Genomic DNA, 18,259 nt, shown 5'->3' on the forward strand with positions numbered 1-18,259 from the left:
CAAAGATAAACCCTTGGCTAAAAAGTTATATGCCTGAGATGTGACTACTCACCATGACTTGCCCTGTCAGAAAGTTATGATCAGATCACTCTATGAAGTTACTTTTCACAGAATCCTTTCATTTTTTACTTATTAATTTCAGCAAGAGAGGAAGGGAAAGAGATAGACAGGAAATCAAGCTGTTTCTATATGTGCCCAGATTGGGGATTGAACTGACAACCTCTGAACAACTGAGCTATTCGGCCAGGGTATCATAGAATACTCCCTTTAAAAAAAAAAAAAAAAAGGCAGCCCTGGCCGGTTGGCTCAGCAGTAGAGCGTCGGCCTAGCGTGCGGAGGACCCGGGTTCGATTCCCGGCTAGGGCACACAGGAGAAGCGCCCATTTGCTTCTCCACCCCTCCGCCGCGCTTTCCTCTCTGTCTCTCTCTTCCCCTCCCGCAGCCAAGGCTCCATTGGAGCAAAGATGGCCCGGGCGCTGGGGATGGCTCTGTGGCCTCTGCCTCAGGCGCTAGAGTGGCTCTGGTCGCAACATGGCGACCCCCAGGATGGGCAGAGCGTCGCCCCATGGTGGGCGTGCCGGGTGGATCCCCATCGGGCGCATGCGGGAGTCTGTCTGACTGTCTCTCCCTGTTTCCAGCTTCAGAAAAATGAAAAAAAAAAAAGACTTTTATTTATTGATTTTAGAGAGAGGAGGGAGAGAGATGGGGGGGAGAACAGAAAGCATCAATTTGTAGTAGCTGCTTCTCTTATGTGCCTTGATCAGACAAGCCCATGGTTTTGAACTTTGAACTGGAGACCTCAGCGTTCCAGGTTAATGCTTTATCCACTGTGCCACCACAGGTCAGGCAGAATTCCTTTTTTTATTCTATAGATTAGGTTAGTTTTTCTGTTTTATGTGTCTAAAATTTTCCATAAGAAAAATATTTTAGCCTGACCAGGCAGTGGCACAGTGGATAGAGCATCAGACTGGGACTCAGAGGAGCCAGGTTCGAAACCCCTAGGTCGCCAGCCTGAGTGCAGGCTCATCGGCTTGAGTGTGGGGTCGCTGGCTTGAGCCCAAAGGTTGCTGGCCTGAGCAAGGGGTCGCTAGCTCTGCAGACCCCCCACCTCCCGTCAAAGGCACATATGAGAAAGCAATCAATAAACAACTAAGGAGCTGCAACAAAGAATTGATGTTTCTCATCTCTCCCTTCCTGTCTATCTGTTCCTATCTGTCCCTCTCTCTATCTCTGTCACAGAAAAAAATAATTTAATGAAAAAAAATTTAATGTTGGTATACTTCTTCCCAGTCTTTTATCTGGGCATTTTCTTCAATTGTTAGGGCTTTGTGGCACTCAGTAATTGCTCAATAAACACTGGGAGAAACCTTATAACTTAGTGGTTACAAACACTTCTCTGGGGTGGAATCTGCTTGCTTCTTGTTAACTGTGGGATCCTGGAGAGTCACTGATTTCTGTTCCCTCCCTATAAATCAGGGCTGGTAACTTATGCCCACCTCCTAGATAACATGGTAATTCTATTTAATTTTTTGAGGAACTGTTAACCTAAATTATGATATGTAGAAGACTTTTTATATGTGTGCAACTATGTTCTTTTATGTAATAATTTACTTAAAATAAGTTCCTCAAAAATATTAAACAGCGTTAACATATGATCCAACAGTTCTATCCAAAAGAATTAAAAGCAGGGACACAGCATAACCTGTGGTGGCACAGTGGATAAAGCATTGATCTGGAATCCTGAAGTCACCGGTTTGAAACCTTGGGCTTGCCTGGTCAAGGCACATATGGGAGTTAATACTTCCTGCTCCTCCCCTGTCTCTCTCTCTCCTCTCTAAAATGAATACAAATAAAAATATCTTTAAAAAAAACCAGGGACACAAACATATCTGCACACCATTCATAGCAGCGTGATTCCCAATGGCCAAAAGGGGCAAGCAACCCAAGTGTTCCTACAGATGATGGATAAACACAGTGGTCCATCCATACAATGGAATACTATTCAGTCTTAAAAGGAAAGCCATCATGACACCTACTACAACATGGATCAACCCTGAGGACATTGTGCTCGGTGAAATAAACCAGACACAAAAAGACAAATATGGTATGATTCCACTCATACGAGGTCCCTAACAGAATCAAATTTGTGGATAAAAAAATAAATAAAATTAAAGGGATTCTACGGAAAGTAACTTCAAAGGATGGTCAGTCATAAAATGTTAATTGGGCAGGTCATGGTGAGTAGCCACGCAGCCAGAGAGGCCTTCTTTACTAAAGGCTTCTCTGCCTTAAGCAAGGCCTGGCCATTGACTCTGTGCATCTAGGTTAACACAACTTTGAAATGAACTCTTTCAGACCCCTCCTTCTAAAGTGTGCAAGAAAGCACATAATCTTCACTATTTTATAATTCGATCACCACCTTGCTTTCCTCCACTTTTATGTAATCTTCCTTATGTTTGCTCCTTAATCTCAAGTGCATAAAAAAAAACTGCAAACTGTTCTCCAAAAACATTTTTCTCAGTCTGCTGAGATCTTGTTTCCAGGTGTATCCTCTGGTAATTTATCCTCAGATAAATTTTTATAAAAATTCTCTGCAAGTTTAGACATTCTTACGTTGACAAATTCATAGAGACAAAAATTTAAATGGTGGGTGCCAGGAACTGGGGGACAGACATGGCAAGTTAGCATCTAATGGGGACCGAGTTTCTGGAGATTGATGATGTTGATTGTACAACAATGTGAATGTACTTAATGCCACTGAACTGTACCGTTAAAAATGGTTGAGATGGTAAATTTTGTAATGTATATTTTACCATAAAACAAAACAAAAAACCCCAAAGAACAGTGCTTGGCACAAAGCCAGCATGCTGTGCTTATTAAAGCACTGGAATTAGAGTAACTGAAATAGCATCACTGGACTACCACCCTCAAGGCAGCAGAGTCACATCAGTTTTGTTCCCTGGTATATGTCCAGGGTCTGGCCAATGAGGAGGCTCCAGAAAGATTTGCTCTTTGACTGCTTGAAATCCTTCTGGATGCCTCAGTGCTTCACCTGCCACTTCTGAAGCCCCATTCACCCTCTGCCCTCTCCACAGCCTGCCCTAACCAAACCCAAGGGACCTGGTATCTGTATAAATGGCCCCTGATTTGTGCACCCCACCAGATCCCCAGCCCAGGGTGCTTCTCAGCCTGGAGCATAGGCCCTGGCTCACCCCAACTCCCATCAGAACAGCCTCGATGACTCAACTCTTTTGGAGGGATGTCTGGGTCTACCTATCCCTCTAAGCAGGGCAGCCAGAGCCTGGATTCCCCCTCTAGTGGGTCTTCTATAGGTCAAGGGCACAAGGGGTTTTAGTCACAGGCTGAAGCTTTCAGAACAGTTGCTGGCGCTCAGGTGAGAGAGAACATACACTGGGCCATGTGGTCAATGCAGGGAAAGGGGCTGGTCATGCCTTCTCCTCTTCCACTTTGGGAACTGGTCCTGAGGACAGTTCTGCCCACGTGGACAAAGGAGAAATGAAAGAGCGGAGGAACCCCAGGTCATCCACCTCCTTTCCGTCATCAGCATCCCATTCAGCCCTCATCAGAGGTGAGTCTAGGATGGAGAGAGCTGGGGTAGGACTGGTACCACCAACACCTGGGCTAAACCCTCTTGGCAATCTTTGCCATGACCCCAGGTGGTAGCCAGGTGGGGAGCAGATGGAAGCACTAAGCAGCCCAAACCCCCGAGCTGGGAGTTAAAAGCAGTCAGCACAGCCCATTCCCTCCTGAAGGGATACCCCCACCACCCAGCTTTCCCTCCCCTTTCCTGCCACAGGTGCAGGTTGGAGAGGGTCCACCCCACCCTTATCCACTCTAGAACCTCTGTGGTCAGCTCAGGAGGCCTCTGCACAGTACTGGGCAGGGGATCAGGCCAGGTCTTCTAGCTTGCTGTAAGTCTGAATCATGCAATGCAGCCCACTGCAGGGTTTGTACAGCAAGGGCCTGGCTCAGGGGTGGCCACCTGGCAGAGAGAAAGAAGACAAAGAGGCGCAGCAGCAGGTTTTTGTCCAGGAAGTCGGATTAGACATTTAGTAACGGCCAGAGACAACAATGCAAGGGCCAGAGGGAGAATAAGAGATCTGAGAGCTAGGGTTTGGCGTCAATCTTACAAAGTGTATAAAGAATCTGTTTCTCTACAATAACAAAAAACCAAAGGCTACAAGAGCTGTTGTATATACAAAACACTGAGATATTGCTTCACTTGCAAACAAGTTCCTGACCAGACAGGGAGACAGACTGAAAGAAGGGCGTAAGGAGGGGTAGGGAGTATGCTGCGTGCAGAAAGGATTGGGGAGGGGGGGGCTCTTCTCCCGGCATAAATCTACAGGCAAGAGCTGGATTAACTCACGCATGAGAGGCAGAGGTCAAAGGCATGTGCCGGTGCTGGCTGTGCATGGGAAATATGGTGCCAGGAGGCCGTGTCTGCCTGCACCAGTTCCCCTGCCTGGTCACTTGCTCTTCAGGCTTCAGCCCAGACGTGGGTTCTGGTGGGGATCATGGCCAGCTGGGACAACTGGACAGAGAAAGAGGGAGGAATTCACTCCCTTGAGTCTGCTGTGGAAAACTGAAGAAGCCTGCTCGGTGTACCCATCCTCTTGCCTCTGGCTGGCCCTGTCCATCCTGCCACCTTCCCTACCCTGCTCAGACTCCCTGGGACCCAAAAAGAACAGGTGCAGCAGCCGGGCTTCAAGCTTTCCTAGGGGAAAGGGGAAGCGGGGGAGACAGGAGGTGCTGCTTGACTCCTATTCTTCCTAAGGCCCAGCTGACTGTGCAGAGCTCAATGGGAGGGTGGCAGCCAGTCACAGAGGGACAGAGAGGATCAGGTCCGGGAAAACATCATGGTGAGGGATGGCGAAGAATGAGGATGTGCACGCACACTTGGACGAGGCATGGGGTGTCACAGGTTCTGGCAGCACTGTAGCTTATTTGGTTTCTGTCCATCGGTGGTGGGCGGCACGCTGATGTCCACCACGTTGTTGCCAGGGGACTCGTCATGGGCTGCACGATCTGCAATCTGCTTCTGTGACACGATGCGGTAGATCTCTGCAACGGGGGGGATGTGAAGTGAGTGCCCCTGTGTGCCTCTGCCTGTGGTGACTGCCCCACTGCAGGCCTCATCTGGATGTCAGCTACTCCAGGGAGTGCCCCTAAAGGCTGTGACCCTCCCAAAGGCCCGCACTGTGGCCCTCCTGAACCCCATGACATCGGGTTCTTCCCTGTGCATTCCTCATGTGGTCACAGAGGTACCCTCCCCAGGCCTTCTCTTCTTTATTTTATTTAAAAAAATTTTTTTAGTTATTAATTTTAGAGGGAGAGGAAAGAGGGGAAGAGAGGAAGAGAAAGAGAAAGAGAGAGAGTGAGAGAGAGAGATGTTGATTTGTTCTACTTATTTATGCATCCATCAGTTGATTCTTGTATGTACCCTGACCAGGGATCAAGCCCCACAACCTTGGCATATCAGGACGATGCTCCAACCAATTAAACTACCAGGCCAGGGTAGGCCTCTTCTTAAAGATTAGACCCAACTCCTCAGAGTAAACTCCTGAAGGACCAGGAGCTCTGGGCCCAAGGCCACCTGCCTTCCCCCCTGGCTGTTCTCTTGTGCAGCCATGGCACCAGGTTCCAAAGCCTACCCAGGGAGCTGAGTCCAGGGAGTCTGACAGTCAGGGGGGAATCTGGCCTGCCTTCATGAAGCATACCATGTCTGTACTCCGATCTGGATTGACTGGCAAATTTAAAGAATGAAGTTTCAGGGGCTGCATTTTGGAGCATGCAACCAGTGTGGCTGGTGCCCTTCCCCTTGAGCCTGCTGGGATTCCCATGGCCCCCACCAAGACCTGGGGCCACCTGTGAGAATCTTCTTGAAAGCTTCCTCTACGTTGGTGGAGTCCAAGGCTGAGGTCTCAATGAAGGACAAGTTGTTCTTCTCTGGAACAGAGAGAATATTCCCCAAGTGAGCAGAAGGCTCCCCTGTACCCTCTAGGTATCCCTGTATGTATGCCCACTCACCTGGCCCAGGAAATGAAGGGCAGAAGCCAAGGGGATAGGATCAAGATGCCCACTCCTTAAAGTGGGGAGGCTGGCATGTGGTCATGCCAACTTCCAGGGAAAATGAAAAGAACCTGGAGGGGACTCCCTGCTTTCAAGAAACTTGCCCAATGCCTTAGTCAGTCCTGCTCTCAGGAGCTGGCCCCTACAGAAAGATATGACCCTAAATGAAACCTCTCTCTGACCGGTAGGCACTCACCTGCAAAGGCACGGGCCTCATCAGTGGGCACAGCCCGCAAGTGGCGCAGGTCACTCTTGTTGCCCACTAGCATGATGACAATGTTGCTGTCAGCATGGTCCCGCAGCTCCTTCAGCCAGCGCTCCACATTCTCATATGTCAGGTGCTTGGCGATGTCATACACTAGTAGTGCACCCACTGCACCACGGTAGTACCTGTGGGGACAGGGAGCCAGGCCCAGGAATGAGCTATCTGCCAGCCCCTATGGGGGCCCCAAGGTTCTGTAGGCAGCAGCTCCTGGGCCCACACAGAGCCCAACTGAGAGGGGTGCTGTGCCCCCAAATCAGCTCAGGACTGTGGGGGCCTGAGAAGGGAGTTTAGGGCCTCAGGTTACAAGACACCCATTCAAAGAGGAGAAGAAAACAGTGCAGGGAAAGGGCTGCTGCTGGGCAAAAACTCCAACCCTTCCAGGGGCCTGGCCCACCAAGGCCACTAATGGACTAACACCCACCCTGTGGGATCAAGGAGATGGGGAGGTGACCAGGCTTCAGTGGAGGGCATTCAGATGACAGCGAGTACCTAACTGGGAAATGGCCAGGGTGTTGGAAGGGCTCTGGAAGGAGGCAACTCAAGTAGGTCCTGATAGCTGAGGGAAGAAGACTGGTGTTGGGAAAATGAGTTTGTAAAATTTGTGGTTTTTGAGTTTACTCACTTTTATTGTTAGAAAATGGTGCTGGGTAGCGCCAGGTATATGTCTGTGAAATTGCAAATTACCTTCCTGCTCAGGAAGGGCCATTGGCTTGCTAATGTTTGCTGGAGGAGAGGTTTTCATGCCAGGAAGTTTAGAAAAGGAGAGGAGAAGAGGGGGAGAGAAGCTATGTAAGGAGTGCAAGAGAGAGAAGCCATGTTTGCAGAGAAAAGCAGAGAGAATGCAGAGTGCTGAGAGAGAAGCCAAGATGGCAGGGAAAGAGAAGGTGTGCAGATGGGGAACCAGGGGTGAGGGGTTTTTATGAGCTTCGCTGAGACTGGTGAGGCCTTTGATTCTGAAAGAAACCAGAGAAGACTCTCCTGGTTGTGGAACCAGAGAATGTGTCAGTGGCTTTGGGAGCCCTGTGTGTTTGCTCATCAGCCAGTGCGAGACTTTAATAACAGAATGGCCCGCCAGTTTTTGGCTCCACTGTTTCTTTCCCGTTTGACCGAATCCAATGTGAACCTACACTTGCATGTGAGTGGCCATGATGGCGGCGGCCACTGGCCTTACAACTGGGAACACAGGGCAGGCCAAGCAGGCAGGACTGTGGGGTGGGCAGAATGGAACGGCCCACTCCAGGCCCAGATAGTAGCCCTTTCTGTATAGCCAGCACCCAGCAATATGGCAGTGACTCAGAGGGACTCTAGGGGACAGAGGAGCCACATTCATGCCCACATTGAAATATAGAAAAAAAAGCTTTTAGCAATAGATAACTTTAGAAAGGCTCTTAACATAAATAACTTCATTTAGCTTCTCTTCCACCTTAAACTCTAAGTAACACCATAAGGTACTTAGGTCGAAACTCCCCACCCCTGGCCTTGAAGTTAGTTTCAGTAAATTGCAGAGGTGTCAGGGGTGGGTCGTATATCCTAGAATGTTTAGAAATGCTTTTGTTAAGCATGTGAAACATTTATCACTATGTTATCATCTTCAGAGCTTATGGTCTTAGTGTGTAAAACTATTTTTTTCTTGCCTGACCAGGTGGTGGCCCAGTGGACAGAGCGTCGGACTGGGATGTGGAGGACCCAGGTTCGAAACCCCGAGGTCGCCAGCTTGAGTGCAAGCTCATCTAGTTTGAACAAGGCTCATCAGCTTGAACCCAAGGTCACTGGCTTGAGCAAGGGGTCACTCGGTCTGCTATAGCTCCCCTGGTCAAGGCACATATGAGAAATCAATCAGTGAACAACTAAGGAACCGCAATGAAGAATTGATGTTTCTCATCTCTCTCCCTTCCTGTCTGTCCCTATCTGTCCCTCTCTCTGACTCTCTGTCTCTCCCACAAGGAAAAAACAAGGAAACAAATTTTTTTTCTTTAAATTGATTTTATAAACACTGCAACAAGACATTTAATGAGCATGTTAGTGAGATTAATAAATATGTTTTATTGCTTTTGACCATGCTTTGCTGAGCTCCCTCTCCTTCCCATACCCCAACTAGTATGTGATTTAGTCTTTAAAAGCTAGCCCCAAACTGTGTTTGGGGCCACATGATTTGAATGACTTAGGTCTCCGTGTGGTTGTCGGCTTTAAAATAAAGACTTCTTAATTTGGCTACTTAATTGTGTGGCAAAGCATCTGTTTCTCACTGTTCCAATATAACAACATGAGGTCACAGTGTGATCAAGAGTAGGCACTAGTCCTCTTGAGGGTCCCACAACTCCTGGGGGTCTTGTGCTTCTACCATGGGCCAACTGTTCTCAGGACTATGCTCTCCCCATCCCCTCCTGTCCAACCCTTACTCATCCTTCGGGGCCCCCTGGCCCTGTGTCTACAGCCTCCTGCATCTCCCCATCCCAGATACTCACGCAGAGGTGATGGCGCGGTAGCGCTCTTGGCCAGCGGTGTCCCAGATCTGTGCCTTGATTGTCTTGCCGTCCACCTGGATGCTGCGGGTGGCAAACTCCACACCAATGGTGCTCTTGCTCTCCAGGTTGAACTCGTTGCGGGTAAAGCGGGACAGCAAGTTACTCTTCCCCACACCTGAGTCTCCAATGAGTACCACTGTAGGGGCAGGAAGGGATATAGATGAGGTTCCATGGACCAGAGCAGGGCAGCTCCCCAAACCAAGAGCCACATGCCACCTATGTCACGGGCAGAGCCTTCACAGTAGAGCCCAGGGTTCTTTGGAAATGTGACAGCCAACAACAGGGTGGAGTCAGAACTATCCTAGAGTGGCTTGCCCGAGGCACCACATTTCTTGGTGCAGAAGCAAACAGTGGCTCCAGGCTTCCAGAAATAGCCACTGTGGACAGCACATCTCCACCTGTGTCTGGTTACTCAGAGAAGGGCTGCCCCAGCAAAGGCACAGAGAGCCAAGCAACCCAGCAGGCAGGTGGCCTGGGGACCCGTAAACACTTAAACTTCCACTGCAGCCTGGTGGTCCAAGTAAGCTCTAGGGGTGGGTAGCCTTGAGCAAGTCACTTAACCTCTCTGGGCTATCTTTTCCACAGGTATGAAAAAAAAAAAAATCAACCAGAAACAAGAGGTGCTTGAGGAAGGGGACAAAAGAGCTTGAAGATCAGAACTCAGCCAGCATTCAGCCTACTAAGACAAGTAGGAAAACAATCATTATTATTGTTCTACCAGGTTCCTACAGACAAGGATATGGCTCTGGAGTTTTAAGTAACAGGAAATAAGAAGCCTCACATCCAATGCACACCCTACTGCTTCCTCATGGAAAGCAGCTGAGAGCAAATAAACATTCAACCCAATACTGCCAGCCTGCCCATTCAAAACAGAAATGTGACCTCTGGATGTAGCTGAGAGGGGACAGAATCTGCTACCCCTCCCATCACCCCACCCCCAGGGTGCTACAGGGAAATCCAGGACAACAGTTCTCCTGAGCAGGGCTGAGCAGGCCTGGGAGGTCTCCCCCATTGGGAGTGGGGCCCCTAGAGAGATTCAGGAAGATCCTGGGCCCAAGAGGGCTGTCCTCAGTTCCAAGGCATACTGGAGGACAACTGTGAATGTGTGTGCACATATGCATGGGTGTACGTGTAATATAGAAGAAATACCACATGGCAGTCTGACCAGACATCCCAGCTGGAAATCACATGGACCCCCAAGTGTGGGCCTTGCGCTCTGGCACCTGAGGGTGGATCTGCCCAGTAGCGAGCTGTGGGTGCTGCAGGCTTGGTCACCCTCAGCCTTGATGAAAAATTTCTTCTCAGTGAAAAATGTTGTATGTGCATGTCCAGATTCCCCCCACTTCTTACCACCATCACTGCCCTGACCCTAGCTAATCCAGGCAAACTCCATCTCTCCTTGGGTTGCTGCGCCAGCCTCCTCCCTGAAACTCAGGTATCCCTGAATTTACTCTCCTCCCCAGCCAACAAGCTGTTCTCCCTGCTGTAGCCACCAGGGGGTACCCGTGAGCAGCTGAGTCAGGTCCTGCCCTCCTCTCCCACATCCTGCTTGGGCCCCTGCCTCTCCTGGGGTAAAACCGAAGGGGTAAAAGTCCAAGTCTTCCCCTGGACCCACAAAGCCCAGCACGACCTGTCCCACCCCCTGCCTGCCCTCATCTCCTCTCTACCCTGCTTGTTCATTCTGCTCCTGCCACATGGACCTCCACGAGGGGCTCAGATGTGCAGGTACATACTGCCTTTTTTTTTTTTTTTTTTTTTTTTTTTAAGATTTTATTTATTCATTATAGAGAGGAGAGAAAGAGAGAGAGAGAGAGAGAAGAGGGGAGGAGCAGAAAGCATCAACTCCCATATGTGCCTTGACCAGGCAAGCCCAGGGTTTTGAACCGGCAACCTCAGCGTTTCCAGGTTGACACTTTATCCACTGCGCCACCACAGGTCAGGCTTGCCTTTTTTTTTTTACATTTTTAAAAAATTTATTCATTTTTTTAGAGAGAGGAGACACAGAGAGAGAAAGAGACAGAGAGAGGAAAGAGATAGAAAGAACAAAGGGAGGAGCAGGAAGCATCAACTCCCATATGTACCTTGACCAGGCAAGCCTGGGGTTTCAAACCAGCGACCTCAGAGTTCCAGGTCGACGCTTTTACCCACTATGCCACCACAAGTCAGGCGGTACATACTGCCTTTTGCCTGAAATGTTCTTCCCCAGGTACCCACCTGGTTCCCACCTTCATCTCCTGTGTGGTACTTCAGATAACACTTGATCAAGAAGGCTCTACCTGTAGTCCTCTTAAAACCTTCCTCCCCACAACACTCCCCACTCCTCTCCTTTGCCTTTCCTCTATAGTTCTCACCACCTTCCCACACTTGCCAGGTTTCATTTTTCACTACTCTTACTCAAGGGCAAGATTTCATTCCCTGCTATATCCCAGGACCTGGCCCAGAGCCGCTCACGCAGGACAGAGTGAACAAACAAACCATAAAGTGGCTGTAGAGCCTCCAGGCCACCATCCTCAGTCAACAGGGGCAGAGGGAGGCAACAATCCAGCCCCCAGGACCCAGCACTTTCTCTGGGCTGGCTGCTTCAGAGCCAAGAATAAGAACAAGATGATTTAATGAGTCTGTGTTGAGAGAGCCTTGGATGTGCATCATCTCAGAGAAGTCTCACGTAACCCATTTTATAGAAAACTGAGGTGCAGACATGGAATGACAAGTCCAAGGGACACAGAGAAAGGAAGGCTGGATGGCCACAGAGCAAGGGTCTGAGCAGGCTTATTACCACTTCCCAACCATACTCACTTAGGCCACCTGCTGTAAAGTGATCTGGCAAAATTTGAATCCAGGTTTTCTGGGTCCAGGGCTGAGCTCAGGGATCTATATTCTCCCACCACCTGGGGCATCCTGACCCCCTGAAGTAGCCCACAACTCTTGACCATCCTTCAAAACCTCTCAATTCAGGCCTCTTTTCTTCCCCCAAACCACCACACGGCCTGGCCCATAAGACCTATGATGACAGGGTCAGTGTCCTCTCCTGACACTCTGGGTACCCAACAGAACACTTCCAAGTTGACTTCAGAAAAAGGTGGAAAACAGGTGAAGATGGAAATGGCCTGCAGCCAGGGTTGAGGGCTCGGAACCATGCTGGTGGTGCCCCAAACTGGCTCCCAGATCATGTGGGGCCATGCTTGATGGACTGTGGGCCCCCATCACCCACAACCCCAGCCCCTCACCTCTTTCCCACAGCAGCCACACGAACCTGGCCAAGGCTGGGGAGGTTTGTTCAGAGCTTTCATGTCATCAGGAACAGAACAGGAAATGAGGAAGAGAGTTCCCCTTAAGTCCTGCCCTGTATCCCTCCAGGCCCTCATTAGTCCCAGTGTTGGGGTCCCCTTAGCCCAGTTCTGCCCCAGCCAAGCCAACACTCTCAATTCCACAGCCCAGCACAGCTATAAAGCCTTTATTATCAAGTTCTTGGGGCCATCCCAGAAACAAATGTCATATTGTCATTCCCGTTGTATATTTGGGCACACTCACCCCAGAGTGATCAAGTCCTCCAGTCTAAGGTCACCAGTGAGAATAGTGGAAGAAAGAACAGGACAAGGGCCACCAGCCATTGCCCAGATAAACAGCAGAAAGGCCAGGATGCCCGGCACTCCTCAGCACAGGTGCCAACGCAGAGAGATAGCCAGCAGGGCAGTGGGCACTGGCTCTAGGTATACCGTGGGGATGAAAACGGCATTGTCAAAGGCACAAGAAATCTACTGTGCTGGGGAAATAATGAGCCCTTGAGGACACGACCCCCAGCATTTCCACAGAAGTTGGTGGCAATGCTGGACAGGAAATGGCCTCCCTAGACACGCCACTTGGCTAGCAGTGCAGGCAAGCCCAGTTGGCAAAAACAAACAGCTATCACCTCCTAAAGGATCCTCTGGACTGCCCCATGACAGCATAGCACCCCTGGGGCCCACACTCAGATATTCAGGCAGATTGAGTGGCCATTCTGGTGTGTGTGTGTGGGGGGGGAGAGCAGTATACTCCTCTACGTCAGACAGAGCAGGGCCCCACCTCTCCTCCAGGAAGCAGACCCTGATTACCCCAGGGACACACACTTGGGGGCAATCTTGTCAGAGCTATTTCCTGGGAAATCAGAGAGCAAAGAAGAGGTGTCTGAAGCTGGGGCACGGGCAGGGCCACCATTTGCAATGGAAGAAGATGATGTGCTTAGGTCCCAGACCAGCAGGACTGGAGGGGTCCCACCCAAGTTGCAGAGCCAGGAGGCTGCCTGGGGAGCACTTGGCAGAGAGAGGTGAGCACCAGCGCTGGTTGCCAATCTCCTTGCCCCCTTCCCCAAAGGACTCATAGATGAGGCAGGGGTAAACACAAGCCAGAGGACAAGGCCCTGGGCCACTGTGGAAGCTTACCACATCAACCGCATTCTTATGGGCCAGTGAGTGGCCGGAGGTTCTGGAAAGGCCTTGGTGGCCCTTGGGGACACCACTGCTCTCACTGTAGAACCCACAACCTGGTCTATCAGAGAAGTCAGGAGAGCCCCTAGGGACTGATTGGCAGGCTGGGAAAACAGTCTACAACTGACAGGATAAAGTATTAGCAGGAAAAATGTGAGAATCTATAATTAGGTACAAATAAACAACTCCAATTCTGGGGAAGGGGGGAATGTGCAGCAAGGAAAATAAATACCATGTGAGGAAAACACCCAGGAGGATGTGTTGGCCTTGGTGGTGGAGGTCAGGGAGCCAACATGTGATGTGGCTGCCAAAACAAACAAGAGTGGTAGGACGGCTAAACAGAGGGCAGCCAGTGTCCCAAAGTGAGAGGGGTAACCCTCTATGCCCACGACAGGGCCAGGGGAAAGTGACCAAAGCCTGGGGGGAGGTTGGGCACAAGGTGTGGGGTCAGGAAGGTAAAAAGCTGGCCATGGTCAACTCTTCTGGTGCAGTCATGTCTTGGATGCCTCTCTAATGCCCAGGTCCACCCTCTGCAGGCCACAGGATTTCAGGAGGAGCTCAGGTAGGGTGCAGAATATTCATATTTCTGTCTACCTGCTGTATTTATAGTAAGTTATGTGACGGCTACAGCTTGCCTGCAGGCTTCCTCCCTCCCTTCTTTATTTGCTAGAGCCAACTAGAGTTTCCTTTTTCCATTTGAGGGAATAAAAACCTGAGTAAATTTAAACACAAACATTAAAGGATAATGGAGAATGGGTCCTCCAACAAGGTTAAGTGTGAAGGGAAGTTCTCAGATGACCACAGTTTGGGGAACCCTGACGTTCTGGGTTAGATTTTCACTTCCAACCAAGCTTGAGAAGGTCAGCAGGGTACCTGCTGAACTCAGAAAAAGAGGCCAGTGGCGGAGAGCCGGCAGGCATCCTTCCCCATGCCAGTTGCTGCAGAAGTCAGACAAGTGTTTCCAGGAAGTGAACTAGAGACGAATCCTGGGAAGTACATAGCCGCTCCACTGCCCCTGACCCAGTAACTGCACTTCTGGGAATACAGTTCAAGGAAATAACCCAAAGAGCAAAAGATAACTCATGCTAACACTTGGAGCTGGGTTACTTATAACAGCACACAGTTAAAAATAACAAGCCAATGACCACCGAAACCCGGAGAGGGCAATGGGGGAGGAATGCCCCTTGCCCTGGCAATGCCATGCCCAGTGCTGATCCAGGAGCAGCTGCCTAAAGGCAGGCTGAGTAAAGACGGGCAGCAGCTGCATCAGGATTGGAGTCCAGGCCACCTGTCACCAGTCCCCAAAGCTCTGGCAAAGGTTCCCTTGCTCCTATGGTGAGACCAACTACAAGGCTCAGTCAGCACCAGGGCCTTGGCCTGATGCCTGCTGATCACACAGCCTCACAAGCTAGTGACATACCAGACTGCAGGTAGCTCCTATAGTCATGGTGCTGTGTGAGGACTCTGGGCCTCTGCATGGGGTACTCTGAAGCCAGTGGCCCCAAAATCAGCTGAGCTAAGAAAAAAGGACTCCAGTGACATGCAGCAAGTCTGCTCAGCTTTGGACAGGGTTAAGGAGCTCCCCAACTGACCCCAGGCCAGCTATGGCTGCCTGACCTACCTAGCCCACACTCGAGGCTCACAGAACCCCTGTCACTCTAGCTGGGAAAATCCCCCAGCAGGTTGGCCTAGACCTGAGCCATGAACGTGCATGTGTTAAAGAAGGTGGTCTGACACTTCAGTCCCAGATCTTGGCTGCTAGCTCCCCAGATACATACACTCCCTAAGTGGTAAAGCCCACAACTGGCCTGGGTTCAAATCTTGCTCTAACACTTATTCATTGTGTCTTTTGTCTCCCTGGGCCCCAGTTTCCAGGTCCATAAAAGAAGAGGCTGGATAATATTGACCTCACAGGGTTATGGTGAGGATTTCAATGAATTCACATGTATAAAGAGTTTAGAAAAGTGCAGGTACTTGGGTAGTGCTATTAAGAGTGCTAAGTGTGAAAAGAAAAAATAATAATAGAGCTTTGGACTGGGACGCAGAGGACCCACGTTCAAGCCCCGAGGTCACTGGCTTGAGCATGGGCTCCCTCACTCTGCTGTAGCACTCGCCCCTACCACAACGCCCTGTTAAAGCACAGATGAGAAAGCAGTCAATGAACAACTAAGGAGCCGCAATGAAGAATTGATGCTTCTCACCTCTCTCCCTTCCTGTCTGTCTGTCCCTATCTGTCCCTCTTTCTATCTCTCTCTGTCTCTGTCACACAAAAAATTGAAAGAGTTCTAAGTGTGTGTTCCCTTCAGCAGCACATGGTCCCTGAACAAGGATGACACGTGAAGTCTTCCATATTTTTATGGTACCAGATAAATTATAGATGGGAATGAAGCCTGTGTATCATCCTTTATCATGTGTAATCAATAAACAATTTAATATCCTCTTGAAAAAAAAAGTTCTAAAAGTTAAGAGATATAACTGCTGCTGTTAACCACCAGCCTGGGTCCAACATACCAGTCCCCCAGCCCCTCCACGGAATCTGGTGTACCCAAGCCCACACCACAACTTGCAATGTCCAACCATTCCTTCCTGGGATCCGCCCATAAACAGGCAGCCACCAACCAAGTCTTGCCACGCCCACTCTGTGAAGAGGATCACCCCCATCCGCCCAGCCCTCGTCTTGAACACGCCTACCACATCCTAGCCCCGCCTCCAGGGGCCCGACCCATCCCCAAGGGAGCTTTCCACCCAGCCCGACCCGCAAATACTGGGGCGATCCCGCCCCCTTTCAGAGGCCCCGCCCCCAATGGCCTCTCCCTCCGCCCCAGGCCCCACCCCCTCGGGGCTCCGCCGGGCCTGGGCTCATCAAAGGAACCTCAGGCCCTTTTGGGCCGCTAGGTCTGCGCAGTGGCACGCCCTGGCCCCCAAGCTGATCGACACCAGCCTTCCCCGGCCTTCTCGACGGCCTGCCCCGCCAGGCCCCAAGCCCCGGGCTCTGGCCTGGGCCCAGCGGCATGGACGCAACTTCGGCCCGCCTTCCTGCCGCCGTCCCCTCGCCTGTTTGTCCCCCATCGGCCGTACCTTTGAATAGATAGTCGTACTCGTCGTCCCGGGTCCCCATTGTCCTGGCGCTTCCGGCGGGATCCGAGACTCCGCAGCGCCACCACAAACACTCGACAGGGGCGGGGCCGACACCGCGCAGAGTGGCGGTCGGAGAGCCAGTCAACGCCGGGTAGCTTAGCGACAGGCACCCTGAGAAGCCAATCAGAAGCAGAAGCAGAGCCCTGGGGGTGGGCACTTCTTGGGATCCGCCTTTCTTGCCCTCGGTCTCCTGGAGAAAGGCGGAAGAAATGCGGTCCTTTCTGAAGTGAAGGCCGCGTTAGCCTATCAAAGACGGGCTCAGGAAGGCGGGGCGGGAAAACTAGACTAATTAAATGGATTGATGGAGCGAATTGCCAATGAGAGGTTTGATTCAGACCGTGCCTGACTAACAGAGGACCTGTCGGGGAAGGAAAAGAGGGCTAAGACCAGGTGCTGTTACGCAATCTAACGTCTCGATGACGTCATAGATCAATGCGTGCAGCTCTGGGCCTCCTTGCTCTGCTCCCGTTAATGACCGTTTCACAGGTGTTCTGCACGAGGGCTTTCCCACCATTGCAGTTTTCTTCTTTATATTAATCCTTTGCCTCAGTTTTCCTCCTCTTTATAACAGGAAAGGAACCCACCTCATGATTGGGATATTTAGATCATTTCCCTGAACACATACTGCCCACAAAAATTAGTGGATATTTTATCGTTTTATATTTATTTTGAAATCTCCCCCAATTTTTGTAAACAGTATATGTCAATATCCATTTTCTATCATTAAGTCTTTAACAAGTATTTATAAATCCTTACTGGGCATCATACTGTCCAACATAATTCTTCTGTTCCATACCCTGTTTTATTCCATACACAACCCAGCCCAGGATTGATCACTACCTAACTTTAAAGTATTTCCTGCCCTGGCCAGATAGCTTATTTGGTTAGAGCATCCTCCTGATAGGCAGAGGTTATGGGTTTGATCCCCGGGAACATACAGAAACAGATCAATGTTTGTCTCTCTCTCCCTCCTCTTTCTAAAAATCAATTTTAAAGTATGTATATCTTTCTTGATCCATTAATCTGTTTAGTTTCTGTCCCATGTCAAAAGACTTATCAGCCTCATGAAGGCAGAAACTGTGTCTGATGCCATCACTGTTGCATTCTCAGTTCTCAATAAATATTTGATATGTGATGAATAACTAAAGGATAAGCTCTTGTGCTAGTTATAACTATAATTGTTTTTATATAATTGTAATTATTGCCTCCTGGACCGCATCCTAGACACTAATTTGGCCTCTTTTCTCCTCCTCCTCCTGTATCTTCATCCCCCCTCCCATCATCAAAGCCACAGATCATGTACTCCTCTCTCCTTCTCATTCTTTACTTCCCTGCCCCTGCCTCCCTCCCCCTCCCTCAGTTGCCCTTTTTTTTTTTTGTATTTTTCTGAAGCTGGAAACAGGGAGAGACAGTCAGACAGACTCCCGCATGTGCCCGACCGGGTGATGCTCTGCCCACCAGGGGGCGATGCTCTGCCCCTCCAGGGCGTCGCTCTGTTGTGACCAGAGCCACTCTAGCGCCTGGGGCAGAGGCCAAGGAGCCATCCCCAGCGCCCGGGCCATCTTTGCTCCAATGGAGCCTCGCTGCGGGAGGGTAAGAGAGAGACAGAGAGGAAGGAGAGGGGGAGGGGTGGAGAAGCAGATGGGCGCTTCTCCTGTGTGCCCTGGCCGGGAATCGAACCCGGGACTTCTGCACGCCAGGCCGATGCTCTACCACTGAGCCAACCGGCCAGGGACCTCAGTTGCCTTTTTATGTCCCTCCTTCCTCCTAAATTC

General features: G+C 50.4%; 1 protein-coding gene across 1 annotated transcript; it reads right to left on the reverse strand.

Moving 5' to 3' along the window:
- Positions 1–4,043: 4,043 nt before the first annotated feature.
- On the reverse strand, positions 4,044–16,572 carry RAB11B (RAB11B, member RAS oncogene family). Its single transcript, XM_066352245.1, has 5 exons — positions 16,425–16,572; positions 8,824–9,019; positions 6,290–6,483; positions 5,890–5,970; positions 4,044–5,085 (listed from the first exon to the last, which is right to left on the reverse strand). The coding sequence occupies exons 1-5, from the start codon at positions 16,462–16,464 to the stop codon at positions 4,940–4,942; spliced, it is 657 nt and encodes a 218-aa protein (XP_066208342.1). The 5' UTR covers positions 16,465–16,572; the 3' UTR covers positions 4,044–4,939.
- Positions 16,573–18,259: the final 1,687 nt, after the last annotated feature.

This window comes from Saccopteryx leptura, chromosome 1 (assembly GCF_036850995.1).
Source record: "Saccopteryx leptura isolate mSacLep1 chromosome 1, mSacLep1_pri_phased_curated, whole genome shotgun sequence".
NCBI lineage: Eukaryota > Metazoa > Chordata > Mammalia > Chiroptera > Emballonuridae > Saccopteryx > Saccopteryx leptura.

Bases quoted from the DNA above. Each gene is read 5' to 3' on its own strand.
- RAB11B (XM_066352245.1), bottom strand. From the start codon at position 16,464: ATGGGGACCCGGGACGACGAGTACGACTATCTATTCAAAG. The intron at 9,020-16,424 runs GTACGGCCGATG...CTGCCCCTACAG, and splicing joins GTACGACTATCTATTCAAAG to TGGTACTCATTGGAGACTCA. The intron at 5,086-5,889 runs GTGGCCCCAGGT...CCCCCGTTGCAG, and splicing joins TTTCAAGAAGATTCTCACAG to AGATCTACCGCATCGTGTCA.